Source organism: Rosa chinensis, chromosome 2, assembly GCF_002994745.2.
Source record: "Rosa chinensis cultivar Old Blush chromosome 2, RchiOBHm-V2, whole genome shotgun sequence".
In the NCBI taxonomy this organism is placed as follows: domain Eukaryota; kingdom Viridiplantae; phylum Streptophyta; class Magnoliopsida; order Rosales; family Rosaceae; genus Rosa; species Rosa chinensis.
The window spans coordinates 21,926,048-21,945,896 of NC_037089.1; the positions used below are offsets into that span (position 1 = coordinate 21,926,048).

At 39.6% G+C, this 19,849-nt stretch overlaps 1 protein-coding gene across 4 annotated transcripts; it reads left to right on the forward strand.

Annotated features, from left to right (window-relative positions):
• Positions 1-12,364: 12,364 nt before the first annotated feature.
• On the forward strand, positions 12,365-19,500 carry LOC112183905 (probable rhamnogalacturonate lyase B). Of its 4 annotated transcripts, none has more exons than XM_040515234.1 (18): positions 12,365-12,535; positions 12,639-12,813; positions 12,968-13,154; positions 13,377-13,498; positions 13,889-13,942; positions 14,024-14,149; positions 14,236-14,355; positions 14,442-14,577; positions 14,741-14,911; positions 15,025-15,183; positions 17,158-17,264; positions 17,372-17,462; positions 17,593-17,734; positions 17,888-18,047; positions 18,158-18,277; positions 18,739-18,865; positions 18,986-19,236; positions 19,288-19,499. In XM_040515234.1, coding segments are annotated over exons 2-18 (2,214 nt in total). In that variant the 5' UTR covers positions 12,365-12,535; positions 12,639-12,673; the 3' UTR covers positions 19,289-19,499. The 4 variants fall into 4 exon arrangements, with proteins under 4 accessions (XP_040371168.1, XP_024177990.2, XP_040371169.1 ...); XM_024322222.2 differs by having other exon boundaries at positions 18,161-18,277; XM_040515235.1 differs by having other exon boundaries at positions 18,986-19,500.
• The last annotated feature ends 349 nt before the right edge of the window (positions 19,501-19,849 follow it).

Below are 19,849 nucleotides of genomic sequence, written 5' to 3' on the forward strand. Positions count from 1 at the left end.
TCGTACCCAAGGGAATAGGAAACCCCCACTTAGTTACGGACAACTAAGCACAAATACAAATTATCCTAGCAACAAGTATCCGAAATTGTGATTTTTAATTGTGAAGACTTAAACTAAATTTAAGAACCGAAAATAGAAAATTGCTAAAAATGAAAAATGTGATGCTAAAGTAGTTTGCGAAGAAATTCAAGACAAGAGAGTGTTGGGTGCTAGGGAGGTTCCTTCACCCAAATCCTATGTGTCGGAAGCTATCTAATGTAGATGCAAAATTCTTGATTAGGCGGTAGTCGTATCCAAGGAAGTTCAAGGATCAAGGATCATATATTCTCAATTACGGTATTAATGTGCCGTTTCAAGGGTCACACAAACTCAATTAGAGAGAGGTAGAGCCGGTTCAAGGGTCTCTAAGTCGCTCTAATTGGCATAAAGCTCAAGAATTAGACCACTAAGCGATTCACCCTCGAAATCACTAGGCGAATGTAAATCACCATGCTTATAACCCCTCCAATACCAAATTGAGGGTTCTAGCTTAGGAATTAAAGAGGGTCAGGCCTCTAACTCCATCCTAGACATGCTCAAAATACATACCCTAGAGTTGACTAGGCTCCTAGACATGCATTTCAACCCAACAAAAATTGATATAAGCATCCAACAAATTAAATTGCATCATGACATTATAATAGGCATCCTTTACATAAAATTTAGGCTAGGGCACACAACCCTAACCCCCAACATAATTTCTACTCACTACCCATAAATATATACAATCATCAATTCCATCAATTTCACACAAACAAAAGAGGAAAAGGTATAGAAGAGGGAGAACAACCAAGACAAGTTACAAATGCTAAAAAGCAAACATAACAAGCCTTGGAATTAGAATTTCTCCCTTTTACCCAAGTGGTGATTAAACCCCTTATGCTTGAAGTGCTTCGCCTTTGAATCTTATGAAATTAATGAGAAGATAGAATTTTGGTGAGGTGGATCTTAGTGAGGAAGTGTGGATCTTGGTGAGGAGAAGAAAATGGAGAGAATGGGATTTTGGTAAAGAGAGGAAATCTTGGTGAGGAGGTGTGAATCTTGGTAAGGTGGGTTGGATTTTGGTGAGGAGAAGGGGAAAATGGAGAATTGGAATTATGGGTGGTCTAGGCGTGTTCTGCTGGGAGAAGAGAAAGAAGGGGATCTGGGCATGATAGATGAAAAAGAGAGGAAAATGGAGTTTATTATATGTGGTCTCCGTGAGAGAGGAAGAAGAGAGAGATAAGGGCTAGCTGGCCAACAATGAGAGGAAGAAAGGGAAAAGAAAAAGAAAAAGAAAAGAAAGGAAAGGCTGCACGGGTGAGGAAGAAGGGAAAAGGAAAAGGAAATGGTGTGCTGACGTCATCATGACGTTAGCATAGTGCAGATATATATATATATATATATATATATATATCTATTTTCTTTTCCTTTTCTCTTTTATTTTGTTTTGCTTTCTCTCTTCTTCTTTTTTTCTTCTTCTTCTTCTTCTCTCTTCTCAATGCACTTCTACAAATACTACCGGAGGTAATTGAATTCCGCTTCCTTGATGGCATTGACCACGGTTGACCCGCATTGACAATTTTGTCCTTTTGTCGGAAACTCCAATTTGCTCCAATTTCACACAATTTTCTCTCGTTTCCGCAACTCTGCTTATTTTCTACAAAATAAACAAAAGTAAATTAATCACATATTAATTGACATGAGGATTGGTTTATTTCTAGTGCTTTAGATATAATTACACGCATATAAATGCGTATAATCAGCGAGCTTTGTACCTTACAATCTCGTTTCTCATTACCCTTTCTAACGAATACCCATTGTGATCAACTGGTTTGGTGTTGGGCGGTATTGGTACAATTTTGCCAAATACCTTTCTTTTCGCTAGAGAATCAAATTCTGCCTGGATCGCATCTTTCCATTTTGGTCAATCAGCTCTACGTTGGCATTCATCAACGGAGCATGGTTCGATGTCATCGATCTCAATAATCTCATGTGCCACTGAATGCGCGAATACATCATTAATGATGATGGAGCTTCTTTCCCACGTCCCATGTACACTAGTGTAATTTACAGAGATCTCTACGTTCTCAGGGATAGGCTCTGACATTGAAGCGTCCCTCAATGATGTCTCTTGGACATAACCATAATCCAGAACATTCTCATGTGACGGATTTTGAGTATCGATGATTAAAGGATTTGTTTGTGCCTAATTCACTCTCTTTCTAGGGCAAGAATCTTTCTAACCGATCAGTCTACCGCGCATCCTTGCTTGACCTGCGGCCATAGATGCCACATCATTGCCATTTAGGTGCAATGGCGCCATCTCCTGGTGTCACAGCTATGGCATTATGTCTAGTATTCGGGACGTATCCTTGCAGGCACGTTTGCAGTAGGTATGTGTGATCTCATCACTTTGGCAACATCATAAAACACGATGAGACATAGTGGGGACAGACCAAGACAATTTCTGTCGTTCCTGTTGAACATTTGTGTTCTTATCTCCCCCTAACGATGGGAAGACTGTCTCATCAAAGTGAAAATCCGCAAATCTAGCGATAAAGAGATCGCCTGTCAAGGGTTTAGGATAGTAGTTAGAGATTCATAGTCAACATAGATGCTCATTCGTCATTGTGGACTCATCTTAGTATGCTGTGGCGGCGTAACAGGCACATAAATGGCACACCCAAATATGGGAAAGTGCGAGATATCAGGCTCGTACCCAGTCACTAGCTATAACGCAGAGTAAGATTTGGTTGCAGCAGGTCGTAGACGAATTAATGTCACTGCATGCAATATTGCATATCCCAAAGTAGAAACAGGGAGATTGGTGCGCATAACCAATGTCCGTGCTATCATTTGTAGTATTTGATAGCGGCTTCTGCGAGACCATTTTGGGTATGAACATGGGGAACTGGATGCTCTACATTAATTCCCAGTGACATGCAATAGTCATCGAACATTTTCGATGTAAACTCTCCCGCATTATCAAGTCGAATTGACTTAATAGGATGGTCAGGGTAGTGAGCCCATAGACGGATAATCTGGGCAAGAGTTTAGCATAAGCAGCATTTCGAGTGGACAACAGCGTGACATGTGACCAGCATGTCGACGCATAAACCAATACCATAAAATATTTAAAAGGTCCGCATGATGGTTGAATTGGTCCACAGATATCCCCTTGAATTCTCTGTAAGAACGGAATGAGTATTTTAGGATCATTTGCATAGGACGGTCTTGGTCCTAATTTCCTGGAGGAACAGGCTTTGCAAAATGAGCGAGTGGCCTTAGAAGCAACCAATGAGGATTTTGGTTGGGCCTGAGCGTCTGTAGCGCTATTAGAAGCAAAATGTGTGACTACATCACCCATCATGGTATTGGAACCATGGAAAGTAGCATCCATGGCGTCTTGGCCATGGGGAGAAACATACATGGCGTCATGGCCAGGATTGGCGCCATTGATATCGTTGTCACATGGGACTTGGGTGGCCCTATGGCGCCCCAAGACGGTTGCAGCGCCAGATGCTGCAATTGTTGCAGTCTTGCTAAGTCCAGGAATCAATTTTCTATTCTTGCTTCTTCTCACTCTGAAGAATGGATGTCCGTGTGAAGTCTTTAGTATACAGATCATTATATCACGACCAGGATGTCCTAGTTGGTCATGTCAAAGCCAGTATGTGTCGGAATCTAAGAGATCTTTTCTTTTGACATTATTGGATTCAATTGGTCGAATTGCAGTGACATAAAGTCTACTAAATTGATACATAAGCTTCTCTAAGATGCGCTTTCATCTGCAATCATTAGAGGTAAGGCAAAGGAACTCTTTTCCGTTCTCATTATGCGTTTCCGCATGGAATCCGTTGGCTCTTATATCTTTAAAGCTCAATAAGGTTCGATTTACCTTAGGAGCGTAGAGAGCTTCAGTGAATTTAATCAAGGTGCCATTTGGCAATAGGAATTGGGCCATTCCATGTCCTTGAACCAAACCTGATTGCCCAGCCATCTTAGTCACAGAGGAATGTGTTAGCAACATCTCTAAGAATAATTGCCTATGGCGTAGAATGGTGTGTGTAGTCGTACTATCCGCAAGACATTGTAGGTTGCTAGAATCCATTCCTAAAAGAAAAGCTAGTAATTAAAAAGGAGTCATAAAGAAAAGAACTCAAATTTTATTAATAAGCCAAACGGAATTACATCATTGTTTCTTTGACCAAAGAAAATCTAATCCAATAAACTAGCTAATGAAAAATAATGGTAGTTGTCTAACTCCTTTAGGTAATTCCAATGCAAATGTGACTAGGTGAGTAGAGAGATGTCGGTGGAGCAAGGCTCGCTTAAGTACCACTTATCTCAAAACCTTCCTAGACATCACACTTACATTGAGTACGCCTACTTTGAAGAAAGACTAATGCCGTTGGCATCTACTACAAAAATAATATGGCAATTACCTACATCTCTTGGAAAATAAAAAGACTTAATCAAAATCACCAGTTTCTGGGTCTTGATCCTTGTAGTCTTCCACCCTTAGATCCAGATCGCCATCTTGATCTTCTTGTTCCATGTAGTTTGCCTCCCTTGATTCACGATACCTCTTCTATGCATTTGCAACATTCTGGGATGCTTTACACGCTTTGGCCCAATGTCCAATTGATCCACATCGAAGACAAATATCATTATGGTCAGGCTCCCTTGATCGAGGAGCCTTTGGGGCGCGATTTGGATGACCATTGCTCTTGGTGGCGTTACCACCATGGTCGGAGGCTCCGCCTCTTTCTCTCTTCACACGTTGACCTCCACGGTTCCCTGCACGCCTCTCTTGGTGATTTCCTTCCTCTTTAGGGCTAGAATATGGACCAGAATGTCCGGAATTGTCCCTACTCTTAGGGTTTCGCTCCTTGAGTCCTCCCTTGGGGGCGCGACTATAGTTAGACTCCGGAATAGACTTAGTTCCCACGGGTCTAGCATTATAGTTCTTCACAAGAATATTGTTGTGCTTCTCAGCTGTGTTCATGGCGCCAATGAGCTCATGAAACCTTGTGATACGTCCTGCATTCACATAAATCCGATAATTCTTTGAAATCATCAGGGTAGAGATGGGGAAGGTAGAGATAGTCTTCTCAATCAACATCGTATCAGTTATGGTTTTTCCATAAAACTCCATCAAAGACTTGATACGAAGAGCTTCCGAGTCATAAGCAAGCACAGATTTGAAATCACAAAAGCGGAGGCTATGCCATCTCACTTCTAAATCAGGAAGCAGGGAGTCACGAACGTTGCCAAATCACTGCTTAAATTCCACCCATAGTTTTCTGGGGTCTTCCTCATTGAGGTATTCACTTTGGAGCGCGTCATTCATGTGCCTTGTCATGAGAATTATGGCTTTAGCTTGATTTGCTTCAAAAGCAGTAGCTTGCTCAATGGAGAGCACATTCTGACTAGGCTCTTGGATGGTTTCTAGAAGTCCATCAGACTTAAGATATTGGCGCACATCTCTGACCCACCTATGGTATCCTGCGCCAGTTGTCTCCACTAGAACAAAGTTCAACTTATTCAGGTTACTCATCCTGAAAAACAACACAAGATTAGGGTTAGTTTCGGAGCAAAAAGGCTACCACGAAGAACTATAAAATTTCTGAGTGTATTCGCTTCCAAGAAATTAGGGATTTTTTTAGCGTAGTCGCTTCTAAGAAAATCCGATTCCAAGAGGGGTTTTGGATTAGATCGAAACAACGATGTATGTGGTCGATCATTTTCTTCTCAACAAACTTTAAGTTTGGAGGATTCTACAAGCTCCAAGCTTGGAATGAGCACGAACCCCCACAGTTCGGCTTTAGGTCTCCCCTATGAAGAAGAAAGGGGGGTAGAAGAAGAGATGTTGCAAGTCCCCGAGAAAAGAAGAAAAAGAATGAAAAGCTTCAAAAACTGGAACTTTTAGAAAAGTTTACCTTGAAAAGTTGCAGGAATCTGGTGGCCAAAGTTGGTTGCTGGGTTGTGCAGGGAAACTGCTGGGTCACTGCAGGGGCCGCTGCGGGGATGTCGTGAGGGCCCGAGGATGCTACGGAGATGTCGCGAGGGCGCGAGGATGCTGCGGAGATGCCGCGAGGGCACGAGGATGCTGCGGGGAAGGTGGTAGTACCAGCGAGGCTAATCCGGTGAAGTATTTTTTCGGCCTTTAGGGTTTTTAAGGCTAGGGTTAGGGCTTTGTGCTGATAACGTGTTTTACGGAACAGAAATTGAGAGAAAATCGCTGCTGTTCTCAATGATAGTAGAGACATCTTTAAATAGAGAATTATAATGCATAGAATCTAAATCGTACAAGGCAAATAATCGTACATTGAATAGGAATCTAGATCCTTCTAATTTAACCCTATTACCACTAGGTCAAGTAACTTAGAGTTTGGGCCAAACACAAATTAGAGATTTACTTAAACAAAACTAACATTATCTCCACTACTCCACTTATTGCTAGTTTGCTACTTATCCATCATCAATAGGATCTCTATAGTACTGTAGCTACTTGATTTCACCAAGAAAATCAAACTGTTTGATTGAAGAAATAGAAGTCATTACGCTCTCGCACTCAACACCAGAAACTAGTAGTACTATCCTTTTCTTCTCTATTTATGTTATTCACTTTGTTTTCTCTCTCTCTGATCGAGTTGGTTTGTTGATTGCCGGAACCACCGCCATCTCAAAATATTGAATTGCTGATATTCTGAGAGAGAGACGAAGAAAAATCATGAAGCAAAATTGTTTGCTTCAGATCTTTGTCGTGTTGGCAGAGGTCAACCTTCGCTTAGTGTAGATACCTCTACTAGCAAGGTTATTTTCTACATCACCAAGCATAAGTAACACCCTCTTAGAGGGGCCCACAAGCCATGGTGGGGCCCAACCGAGACATGCATCCCGTAGCCCTATGTTCAAGCTACGCTATCGTATCCTTAAGTGGCAAATACGTCACCGGGAAGCCACCTTTCCGTCCTTGCCAAGTTGCCTTCACAAACATGCTTTCTAGACTAGAATAGTAATATTTGAGTCCCACATCAGAAACCATGTAAAGGAAGAGCATTCCTTCACCTATAAAAGGAATGCCTCCTCCCACTCAACACACTCCATTACACACTTTGTAATCTCCTTGGGCCACAAGGCCCAAACACACATAGTACAATATTCAAGTGGACGTAGTCTCCAGCAAAGGCGGAGACAAACCACTATACATCGTGTCTCTAAGGGACACGGGGACTTGTCAACAGTCTACGACGACCCTGATCAGGTACGTTGACCCCCGTCACTTAGGTACTAAGATTGGGTTCGCTACCCAACACCCTCTGCTCCGCGCAGCTTGCCCTCAACAAACAATTTGCCGACCATCCGGAGGTCCGTCTTGGCTAGGGAGTGGGGGACTCCCTGGCGGGCCTAGTAGGGGCCCACCCGAAAGGGTATAAAGCATTTGCTTAGTAAATCTGTGGTTGACAACGCACTGACACTAATTATGCTCTTGCAAGTCTAGGCAGAGATAACGCTTCACACCGCCGATCAACTCCCCAACCAAGATTGCCCTCCTTGACTTGGGGGACTTGTACCTACATGTACGTTTGCAAGCATAATTAGCTATAATGAGCCACGCTCATTGTACCGCCAGAGGTACCGACTCTCACCAAGGGGGTGACCTGCGGATACACAGCCAGGCGGGCTACTGCCTGAGCCCGGGATCACCCCCAGATCACAGCTGACGCGCCGCCACGCGCCGCGCCAAGACAGCATCAGAAGCTCCAGAAGCTGGGGACTGAAGCATATCAGTCCCACATCAAAAACATGAAGAAGATCAACTCCTTCCTCACCTATAAAAGGGTCTCTCTTCTCTCCTCATTAATTACACATTTACTACTCATTTATTGTTATGCTGCCTACATGCATTGACTGACTTAGGCATCGAAGAAGTGAAGGCCGCCCAACGTGGTCTCCCTCTGACGCCTTGTCTCTTGTGTGACAGCTAGCGGAGGCCGTCAGATCCTCAGAGTAGCGGTCCGCCCACCGGACCTGCGTTAAACGAAAGATCGGCTACCGCCGAACTTTGAGCATTAACATCAGCCAAAACGGACAACCAATTAAGTACATGCATAGACACAATCTCATATACAAAAGTTGTTTCTAATATTCTCAATTAAATACTGGCAAAGATCGTAACTCGATTGTAAGCTCTAAGCGTCCAACTAAATACTCAAGTTTCAAACATAAAACTATATCAAAAACTTAAATTCTGTCTATCTCCTTACTCAATATGATCCAAAACTTCAAAAGGATCAATTATAAGTCAATGTATCTAAAATCAATTTCTTCCAATCCGAACAAAACGAAAACCAGATATCATGGTTAGGTCAAAGGCCCAAGATAACCAGTCATGATTTCCAAGTATTCTTCAACAACTATCAATGATATCACAAATGTCACATACATGACATATCACATTATGTAACACAACTCCTGAAACTTGGTTCAACAGCAGAACCACTAATATTACTAGTTCCATTTCCATCAACAATTCTGATTCCAAAGCAATTTATAGCAGACTGAGACAACCCAAATCTATGCCCACTCAACTCTAACAATCAAACACAAAATCGAACTCCAGTCTTGCACCTTAAACCTTACCCCAACAACTTGTTGGCATCGAGGGAGAGATAACCACCACATTCCCTCAGATCGCATTTGGTAGCATAACTCAACCCTGTAAGGCAATCTAACATCACCATCACTAGGAAAAGGGGCAAGACACTTAAACAATCTGATATGCAGAGAAATCCCTGTGAGGTCGGCGTATAAGAGGCATAGCACCTGAAGGAAAATCAACTAACCATGTACCTTACACACTTGATGAATACTTTAGCACCGAAGAGTAAACGATGGGGAACCGCTGCAGTCGGGCCATCACTCGGGAGGTATTGAGTAACATCAAGCATATAAGGTAACTAGATCGAAACAAGTCTACAGAATCTTACAACCTAGTGCTCTGATACCAACTGACAGGACCCGCCCCGGATTTCACCTTGAAATCCAAAGTGGCCCTGCGGGGCCCACTTCAGAAGAAATTCTACCAAAAATTTGGCGGAACTCCCTCTAAAAGTGGACTACCCTAAAACCTATAGAAAGACACTCATACTTCTAAAATAATCCACCCTTAATCTTCTGGAGCCACCCTGCTCCCCGTAACACAACATCTCCTATTTCACAAAAAAAATCTGAACTTAAGAATATTAATATCCTGGGTTATCAGAGCAATCTAGTGTACAAGCGTACAAAAGAATAGAATACAAGATAAAGGACCAATACTCTTATAATGCGGAAGCTATGACAGTTATGCCTCAACCCTATGTACGCTCGACCTCAAGTTAAACTAGCCTGCAAACTGGGCATTTAAAACCGAAGGGCCCAGGGGAAAACATTTAAAAATTGTTTGAGTGAGTGGACGAAAAATAAGTAATTTCGAATGAATAAGTAAAACTTAATGCTTTCCTAAGTTATTCTCTAAAACCTCACATGTAGTAACAATCTTGGAAATACTTTTAATCATCATATTTACTGCAATCTCTTAAAATCTCATCCTCAATCCTTTTTAAAACATCATTTTCAAGAGGCTTGCTTGATGACTAGAAAGGACTGCTGTCTAGTCATCTCATGTCATCTGGGAGGACTGCCACCCAGATGACGCATCGGAAGGGACTGCCAACCGGAACAGGAGGCGGTGGATAGAAGGGACTGTCAACTAACCACAGGTAGTAGACGGGACTGCCGACTAACTACCTCATGTCATCTGGAAGGGACTGCCAACCAGGTGACTCATCGGAAGGGACTACCAACCGGGCTGTAGTCTGGAAGGGACTGCCAACCAGACTATTACCTAGAAGGGACTGCCAACTAGGTAATGCATGCATGCACTGACTGATAGCCTCCTCAATAACTGGAAACAACCACTTTCAATTACTTGCCTTCGAAAAGAAACTCGATATTACTTCAATAAATCATTAACAATTCACCGAAAGCATAACTCAGGATTATCTCGCTATCTCGCTAACTCAAATCTCAATAAATCCTCGAAAGCATAAAAACAAATACTCTATAAATCAATAAATGCTTTCGAAAAGAAATCTCAATCTAACTCAAGGCTGATAAGTGCGGAGCTCAAAACTCAATAAATCTCGATAATTCAATCATGCTCAAATATTTGCTAAATCCTTCGTACTCGTATATCATCATAAAAACTGATATTCGAAATCAATAATTCTCATAATATTTTCTGAATCAGTCACTTCCCGAAAATCATTTCCCAACTCAATAACTCATAAATAATTAGCTTGAAAATCTATTGAAAGCCCTCGGGAAGGAAATCCACTAAAAATCCCGTAACTCTTAGAGCATAATAAATCTCAAGAAATCAATCTCATAAAATCATAATACTCAACAATTCAAATAATAAATTAAACCTCAATCGGAAAATAATAATATACTGCATGCACATTTAATTTAAAATAAATGTCCACTCACAGTATTATTTAGGCGATCACGTATACGAATTCCTTCATCGAGCAATATCTTGGTATATCGCCCTGTACACAATTATAATTCGTGAATAATGATTCGGCAATTAAATACGATTCTAATATCTTATTCTCCTAAATCAAACTTCCAATTTATTTTCCAATTTAATCCAAACTTCACCATTAACACCAAAACTTTATCATTTGCACCAATTCTTTAATTGAAGGTTTCTAGGGCAAAACTGAGAGAAATCCAATAGTGGAATTCTCATAAATCAATAACCAAACTATTGAACTTCGGAAATTCCGATTAATATCCAAACCTCCTCCAATTTCCACCAAACCATCTATCCATAAATTCGTAACAATATAAACTACTCAATAGACCAAAACAACTCACCAGGAACGGCCGGACGCCCCCTCACGTGCCGCCACAGACGACTGCACGTGGGCCCCACGCGCGGCCGGTCAACCACCATATCTGCCTACCAAATTTTACCAACATCATCAACTCAACATTCTAAGCGTCTTTTACAACTACTACAAATCCAGAAAACGACTAGAAGTACCTCAACAATTAAGGAGAAGCTTGAACTCGAACCGTGAATAGTGATCATAATCTTCCAGCCGTCAGTTCTTCCTCCATGCTTCAAATCGCTGCACAAGATTCAGGGGGTAGCATCTACATCCCAAGGCGCTTCCAAAGAACCGAACTTTATCGTCTGTGGTGGCCGGAATAGGAAGAAAACGGCGTTGACTTAAACTGCTACAGTAAACTTCCAACGCTCGATGCGTCGTTTTCCGGCCAAACCGCCATGAGTTACCACTGCCAACGTCAAGAGGAGGAGGAGATGAGTCTACTGATATCAACCTTGCACCACTAGGTGGCCGGAAAACGAGGAAGTGCCGGAGCTGCAGATCGCCGAAGGGAGAGAGAAAAACGCGGGGGAGGAGAGAGAGAGAGAGAGAGAGAGAGAGAGAGAGAGAGAGAGAGAGAGAGAGAGAGAGAGAGAGAGAGAGAGAGAGAGAAGTTACCGGCCAACAGTAGAAATTCAAATATATACTACTTACCGTGAACAGTAACTTTCACATTTTCGCGTATAACTTTGGCATAAGAGCTTCGATTTTTACGTACCACATATGCACGCGCTTGGTTTAACGTCCACTAGAACTTTCATGAAGGAAATTTTCTCAAATTTTGACCCGAACAAAAAGTCAACTTTTAGGGTCCCCTAAAATGTCGAAACGGAGCCAAAAAGTAAATGTAAATGTCGTTTATCCATCGAAAGACTTGTAAACTGGTAAATTTAGGTTCGGGACGTTACATAGACCATTTTTTAGGGTCTATTTGTGCAATATTTGAGGTAAAAAAAATTTATTTTACAATAGTTCAGGTATCATTTGGAGTTTTTATCGAAAAAGAGTATGCCACGTAGACGACTTTAACGGAAAAGTTGATGGGAGATACTATATTTGGTAATGACACAATACTTTAGGTACCATTTGGGGTTTAAAAAAAAATATATGTAGGTATCAAAAAATACTTTTTGCAATTACCATTTGGAGTTTTTACCCTCTCTATAATATAAGTTCTTGTTGCTTGTCAAAAAAGAAAAGAAAAAAACAACTACTATTGAGGTCTTTCTTTTTTTAAATATCACCAATTTAGACAAAACCTCCTCTCTGTAGGTTGTAAATACAGTTCAGATACGGCCATTTATATATCATTCAGGGTTTGTTTCTTTTAAATAGAAAAAAGCTTACTTTAAGGGTTCCTAGTTATATAAATTAGGTCTGCACTTTTTAAAGCCTTTCTTATAGATATCCAGTGCACCTTCTAACAGGAGTAACCACCTCTCCCTTGTTGGACGTACGTAGTAGCTTTGTTCTCTATTTTCCCGCCGTCGATCAAATAAAATACCATCTGCTCTGTGGTGGCGTCCATTCCAAGCTTTCTTTATCACCACCCTTTCTAATCTCCGGTAGTAAAGATATTATAGCCCTCTCGATTGGATTTTAGTTAGCGTTTTGCTTTAACCTACAAATACATGCTTTTATTTGCGTAATGTTGTACGCTCTCCTCAGGTGTTATCATTTTACGTATCTTGAGGTGGTTGGAAATGGAGAAGGCGGATCGTCGGAGCTTGACGCATTGGGGTTTGCTTGTTGGGACATTAGCAGCAATGCTTGTTCTGGTTGTTTGCCTGGTTGGTGAAAAAAAATACGAGACGACCACCCCGAAGACCACCCTACAATTAAGGTTCGTCATCTGCTCTCTTTCTTCCCTTGCAAACAGGCCAAAACATTTTTTTAAATTGGCTTTCTGACTAATAAATTAATAATTGTGAATATATACCTGACTAGTAGACATACCTAAACTAATTAACAAAATATTTATGAAACGTGAAATTCAGAAAATTACTTCGGAGAGATCCTAGAACACTATGCCAGGGCATGAACATTCTGAAAATCCCTAGTAGCCGGAGGAACATTGCTAGACCACCAAATCCAGGGTTCAACATGGTAACAAAGAATAGTGGGCGGAGGATTGTTGCAAGAACACAACATCGGATAGTCACCATGCTAAAGACTCCTAGGCAGGTAAAATGCATCCCTTCTTTTTCCTTTAATGTATGAATTAATATCTGCCGACAGTTGGGTCTTAACACCATTACAATTTACAAAGATACGTATCTTAATATCTGAAACTGAGAATATGTGCATTATTCTGCTAATAGAGATGTGACCATGCATGGATTTAATTGGACCATTACTCTACAAGCATCAATATTTTAATCCATTAATTGTATGGGTGCCTTTCAGATTACGCTGGATAATGGCCTCATCCAACTAATAGTCTCTCGTCCCAGCGGAGATGTCGTTGGAATAAAATACAAACGAAGCGACAACTTGCTTGAACCCAATAATCTACGAAATAATAGAGGGTAAGCACACTTCCTCCAATCGCCGCATATGCATGGTGCCGATCTGCTGAAGAAGACATCCTAAGGAAGCAAAATTTTGGAAAAAGGAGACACATCCTCCTAAAATTTCTCAACTAAAAATAGATTATTGTCGAATATAAAAGAAAAGATATACTGAAGAGACATTTTTCCTATATAGTTTTCCAGTGGTGTTCACCTAGTCAGTTGCTGACCAAATAATTTATGCTCAACAACCCTTAGATTTACATCCAAAGGTGGAAAACAAAACAACTCAACTTAATAATAATTCTCTCTGCCCTTGGATTTACATCAAAGGCTGGTTGAGCATTATTTTCTTGAACATTTTCGTATAGTTTCCACATTGATTGAGGTGTATTAGCCATCATGCAGGTACTGGGATGTGGTCTGGAACAAACCGGGAGATAATATATATTATGTTGATAAGTAAATTCCTTCTCTATATTCGTATAATTGGAAAACAAATCTATTTGATTCTTATTATTTACGAATCATGTACATGTGCAGACTACAAGCAACGAGATCTAGAGTTATTATGGCAACGGAAGACCAAATTGAAATTTCTTTTGTCAAAACATATAATGTTTCCCAGCAGCGTGGTGCCCCTGAAGTTCCTTTGAATGTAGATAAAAGGTGTTTTCTTAACCCTCCATAATTGGACAACTTAAACTTTGATGAATTCTCTCAATAACTATACCTCAAACTTGATCATTTTGTAGGTACATAATGCGACGCGGTCGTTCAGGGTTCTATGCGTATGCCATATTCGAGTGCCTTGAAGGGTGGCCGGAAGTGAAGATTGATCAAGTTAGAATGGTTTACAAGCTTCAAAAAGACAAGTAGAAAAAATGCAAACATTATCGTGTATTTAAAACTTGCTTCTAGAAAATGAGAACTCAATTGCATTATTTCTTGTCATTGCCAGATTTCAGTATATGGCTTTATCAGACACTAGGCAAACATTCATGCCAAGAGCCAACGACCGTAAACATGGTCAGCAACTTGCCTATCCTGAAGCCGTCCGTTTGACCAAACCAAGTAATCAGGCCTTTAAAGGACAGGTTAGCCCTCTATAAATTTCCCTAGACTAGTAGAAAACTCTTGCATCGTTATAATGCTACAATAAACTATTTTATACACCTGCGTGGTTCACTACCATTAGATTCGAACTTTTTGCGAGAGCTTCAGTTTTTCTAAGTTTGGCGACATATAATTGGGTTGCAGGTCGATGACAAGTACCAGTACTCAATGGAGGACAAAGATAACAAGGTCCATGGATGGATTTCTACAGACCATTCGGTGGGATTCTGGATGATCACACCCAGTGATGAATTTCGTTCCGCTGGACCCATGAAGCAGGGCCTAACATCCCATGTTGGTCCAACTACCCTCTCGGTAAGTACTAAGTACCATAAGGCTTTGTTTCTCTCATCAATATGTGACCGACTAACAGGCACATTCTGATGGGCGACTACGTTTAATCTTTGTTAAATTCATATGACATACAGATGTTTGTTAGTACTCATTATGCTGGGAAGCGTGCGGGGATAGAATTGAAAAAAGGTGAGGCATGGAAAAAGGTTTTTGGGCCTGTCTTTGTGTATCTTAATTCCGCTCTAAGATCAAAAAATACCACCGGTACACTCTGGAATGATGCGAAGGAGCAGGTAATAATATATATTAAAACTTTACATTTTATTTTATTTCAGATTAATTACAAAAATACATTTCGAACTATAAATTTATTTTCATTTTCATACCCAATTATTAAATTTTTGCATTTGCATACCTTAAATTTCATTCCATTAGTATTTTGACACTATTAGTATAGGCTTGATGTATGTTGATATTCCTAATACAAAATCTAGAATAATAGGTCTAAGCTAGAGTTGTGTCTTAATTCAAATGAAGCTTTTGTTAGTTGAAATGAGAATTCAATGCACTCAATTACTTCAGCTGACTCCCCGAGGTACTTCACATGTAATTGCGTATGCATTTCATACATTTTGTGTCTCTATGCATACTGGGATTGTTGCATGTGTTGCAATCTTACTTAAGTCAGAATATATGAGTTGGTCTGTGTTCGTCTTTTTAATTCGAGGGTCTTTGTGCATTTATTGCTGTCATTCATTAAGTCGTAAAAGGATATTTCTTCTATTTGATTTGTTTAGTTAAGTCTATCTTTTTTATTAGGGTTAAAATTATGTTTACTTGTTTAATATCTTTTTAGGAAAGATCCCTCCATATAAGGTGTCAATTAGGTTTTCGTGTCTTTATTGTCCAAAGTTTAGGGAGACTCTGTGCACTATATACCATAAGAAAATGCATTTATTTGAAGAGACCTTTGAGCGAATAATAATTTATGCATTCATTGAGTTAAAAGTTTTTCATTCGTCTGTGAAAAACTTTATGCTTCACTATGAGTCCATGGACTACTTGTTCCATGCTTAAGTAGATCATTGAGTCAAACACTTTCATCATTCATTACATCGTTTCATATCAAAGTACTCTCGAGGTCAGTTGGAGTCGTTGATGTGCAAGCAAGGTTGAAGTCGAGGTCAATACCTGTCAATCAGAGAAGACAGTTCAAAGGTGGAGAAGATCTATGAGGACGTGTTCAAATAATCTACTAGGTGTGTCTAGTAAGTTAGCCGAGGTCAGCTCTTTTCATTGTTTGTAAAGAACTCGTATCTTTTCAATTAATGAATTGGTTTTCATTAGGGCTTTAGGGAGTTAAGGCCTTATAGTTGTTTTCCTGATTTTGAGGTTTTCTACTGTGAAAACAATTTTAGTCTCTTGGTTACTGTGTGATTGTGTTTACCTTTCTTTTCTACACTCTATCTACACTGCTGTATTCTGGGATTCATATGTGTATTTCAATCCCTTAAGGTATTCTATTGGGTTTTAGAAATAAAGAAAAGTTGTGGTTTTTGTGGGAACAACCTATTCACTCCCCCCCCTCTCCCCCAATGATTTTCATCCTAGTATTTTCATATACCCCAACCACTAACACCGTTAAAATCTTCTAATATTCAAAAACATTTCTGTCAATTCATCAACTTTGTATTTAAAATTGAAATTTCTTCATTGCACTTTCTTATTAAATTTAAAAATTTTCATTAGGATTGTTTATGGAGTTGTTCAGACCCAAGAACGCTTTTTCACTGATGCACACCAAAACCAATGAGTTGTTGTGATTGAATTATTTCTTATTGGCTTCTAATTTATTTAATTATTTCAGTTTCGTTTTTTTTTTTTTGCTAAACCCTATATACATAAATTCTTCTAGTCATTTATCATCCATAATAGTATATGTTTCAAAAAATATAGTGAAGTGTAATTTTAGTCTTGATTGAATATTTTGACAAACTACTAATATTTGGTAATTTTAAAACAAAATATATATTATATTGTTAAAAGTAAATGTCAAAAAAATAAATTCATTGAAGTGACAAAAATGCCCTTGAATTTTAACGATGTTAGTGGCCAGGGTATCAAAATGTTAACAGAAGGAAACATAAGGTATGTAAGCGCAAAAATTTGATTGCTGTGTATGAGAAAGAAGACAAACTCATAGTTCAGGAGAATATTTCCCTATAAGCACACTCAATTTTATTTAATTTACAATCCTTAATTCGTAGATGATTGAAGAAGTCAAAAGATGGCCATACAATTTCACTCAATCCAAAGACCTTCCTTCTTCAGATCAACGGGGATCGATTTGTGGTCGACTAATAGTACATGATCGGTAAGTAACTCAGATTCTATAGAGCAGTAGTCTGGTTAGTCACTGATCGTTTCGTTCTTTGTCATTACTTTTACTTCAAATCACTGGATAGTACGTTATTGTCTTAGGTACATGAATGAGAGCCTTCTTTCGGAAAGTTCTGCATATGTGGGATTAGCTGCACCTGGAGAAGTGGGATCCTGGCAAACAGAAAGTAAGGTATGTAAATTCTTTCACCAAGTTTGCTCGATCCATAAAGGTTTTGTCATTCGTGTTGAACAATCAAGGCTACCTAAACAGAAAGTGTAGTGGAATTGTTGTTTTAATTTTTCTTCTACATTGTCTATAGGGATACCAATTCTGGATTCGAGCTGACAAACAAAGTTATTTTCTCATTAAAGATGTTCGACCTGGGAACTATAGTCTGTATGCTTGGGTCCCAGGCATTGTTGGAGATTACAAATATGGGGCTGATATTACCATTAAACCAGGTATTTAAGATATCTATGCATCAGACCAAAAAAAGAAGATATCTATGCAATCCGCATGACTTGACATTTCAAGGAACATAAAAGCATTGCTAGCTACCAGGACAACCATTAAGTAATTGGCTAGTTTTCTGATTATATATAAACCATGTGCAGGAAGTAAAATCAATTTGGGTAATCTTACTTATGAGCCTCCAAGAAATGGTCCTACCTTGTGGGAAATCGGTATCCCCGATCGAAGTGCCGCTGAGTTCTATGTACCGGATCCATATCCAACTCTCATGAACAAATTGTACAAAAACAATCACTCGGACAAGTTAGTTATCATATCACCAACCTCTTTGTTAGAGTAATTTATTTATATACGTAGACACTAATCTATTTGTTTATATGCTTAAACTTTTGCATTTGCTTAATTTTCCGTAGCAGGTTTAGACAATACGGGCTGTGGAAACGTTATGAAGAGCTGTACCCCCACCATGATCTTATCTACACCATTGGCATTAATGATTATCGTTATGATTGGTTCTATGCTCATGTGACCAGGTACTTGCTTTATCTACAATATACGGCCGGCCTCAAGGGGTGCTACTTGAAGCAGCTGCCCCATGCCACCGATCTCCGGCGGGTCTTGGGGTCTGATTTATATATAAATTGCCTAAACATAAAAAAATTAAAAACTTGTACTTACAAAAACTAAAATTCCAAAGAAGAAAGGCAAAACTAGTTTGCTTCATCATGTTATTCAGTTGAAGGTAACAAACTTAATTTAAATGACAACAAAATTTTATACTTTTAGTTTATATGATTTTTTTTTTTTTTTTGTGTTTGCAATGAGTAATGAATATATATATATATATATTCATCTAAATTAAAGTTGCTAGCTATTTCATATGAGGCCACAATTTTATTGTTCGTCTTAGTCCTCCAAAGCATCAGGCTATATAGGAATATTACCTTTACGACACTATTTTTTGCATCTAATGTTCTCTAATCTCGCATTGCAGGAATATTGGAAAGCAAAAGTATGTGGGAACCACCTGGCAAATTCGATTTAAACTTAACAATGTCATGAGTCAAGGAAATTATACACTCCAATTAGCATTGGCGTCCGCTACTTCTTCAGAAATACAGGTATTGTTCTAGACTTATTAGATTATGTGTTTAGATAGTATCCCACTTGTGAGCTATGTTTTCTGTGAAGTCTAACAACTAAAATACTTTGCCACGTGTTTGATACGCGGTTCTAAATAGGTTCGATTTAACAACCGGAGTATTGCGCCACCTCATTTTTCGACGGGGCTAATAGGAGGGGACAATGCCATAGCAAGACATGGAATTCATGGTTTGTATTGGTTCTTCAGTATTAACGTACCAAGTTCTCTGCTAAATGAAGGAAACAACACAATCTATCTTACTCAGTCCAGAGGGGGAGCACCTTTTCGAGGAGTCATGTATGACTATATTAGACTAGAAGGACCTTCCATTAGACATGCAGACACATAGATCTTTCTCTGTATTTCCAACAACAAATTCTAAAAATCTTCAATGTACAGAAGTAGCTAGTCATACAAAAATCAACCAATTTTCTTAATGGTTTTTTTCCTTTCACAATAAGTATTGGGCAAGAATCGATCAATCCGTTCCTCACTATTAAAAAAATCTATAATTAAAGGGAGCCGACTAAATAGGCACATATCATTGAGTTTTGTAAATCTGTGACCAAGTATACAAGTTTTGTGTGTATGTAATTTTATGTAAATTCAGAACATAATAAACCCTAAAGGCTCTCACGGCCGCGCAAACCTAGAAACCCTAGCATCCAAATTCTGGCATCTGTGTCGGCACCTTCTGCAACCACACCCACCGATCTTCTACCCTATCTCGCTGCCTATCATGGCAAACATCGACTCCGTTACCAAGAACTTTACTACTTCGCTTGCCATTGCAAGCAATGATGTTGTTGACATCTCTAGCATGACTGAGGGAGGTGCACAGCGTACTTCCCAGTCCTATCTTTTGGCACAACCCCTCACCACGAAGCCAACAACGGCGATGGATCTCAAGCGACATTTCCGGTGTGTTTGGGTTTTGAATCAAGGCTTTAATGTTCAGCAA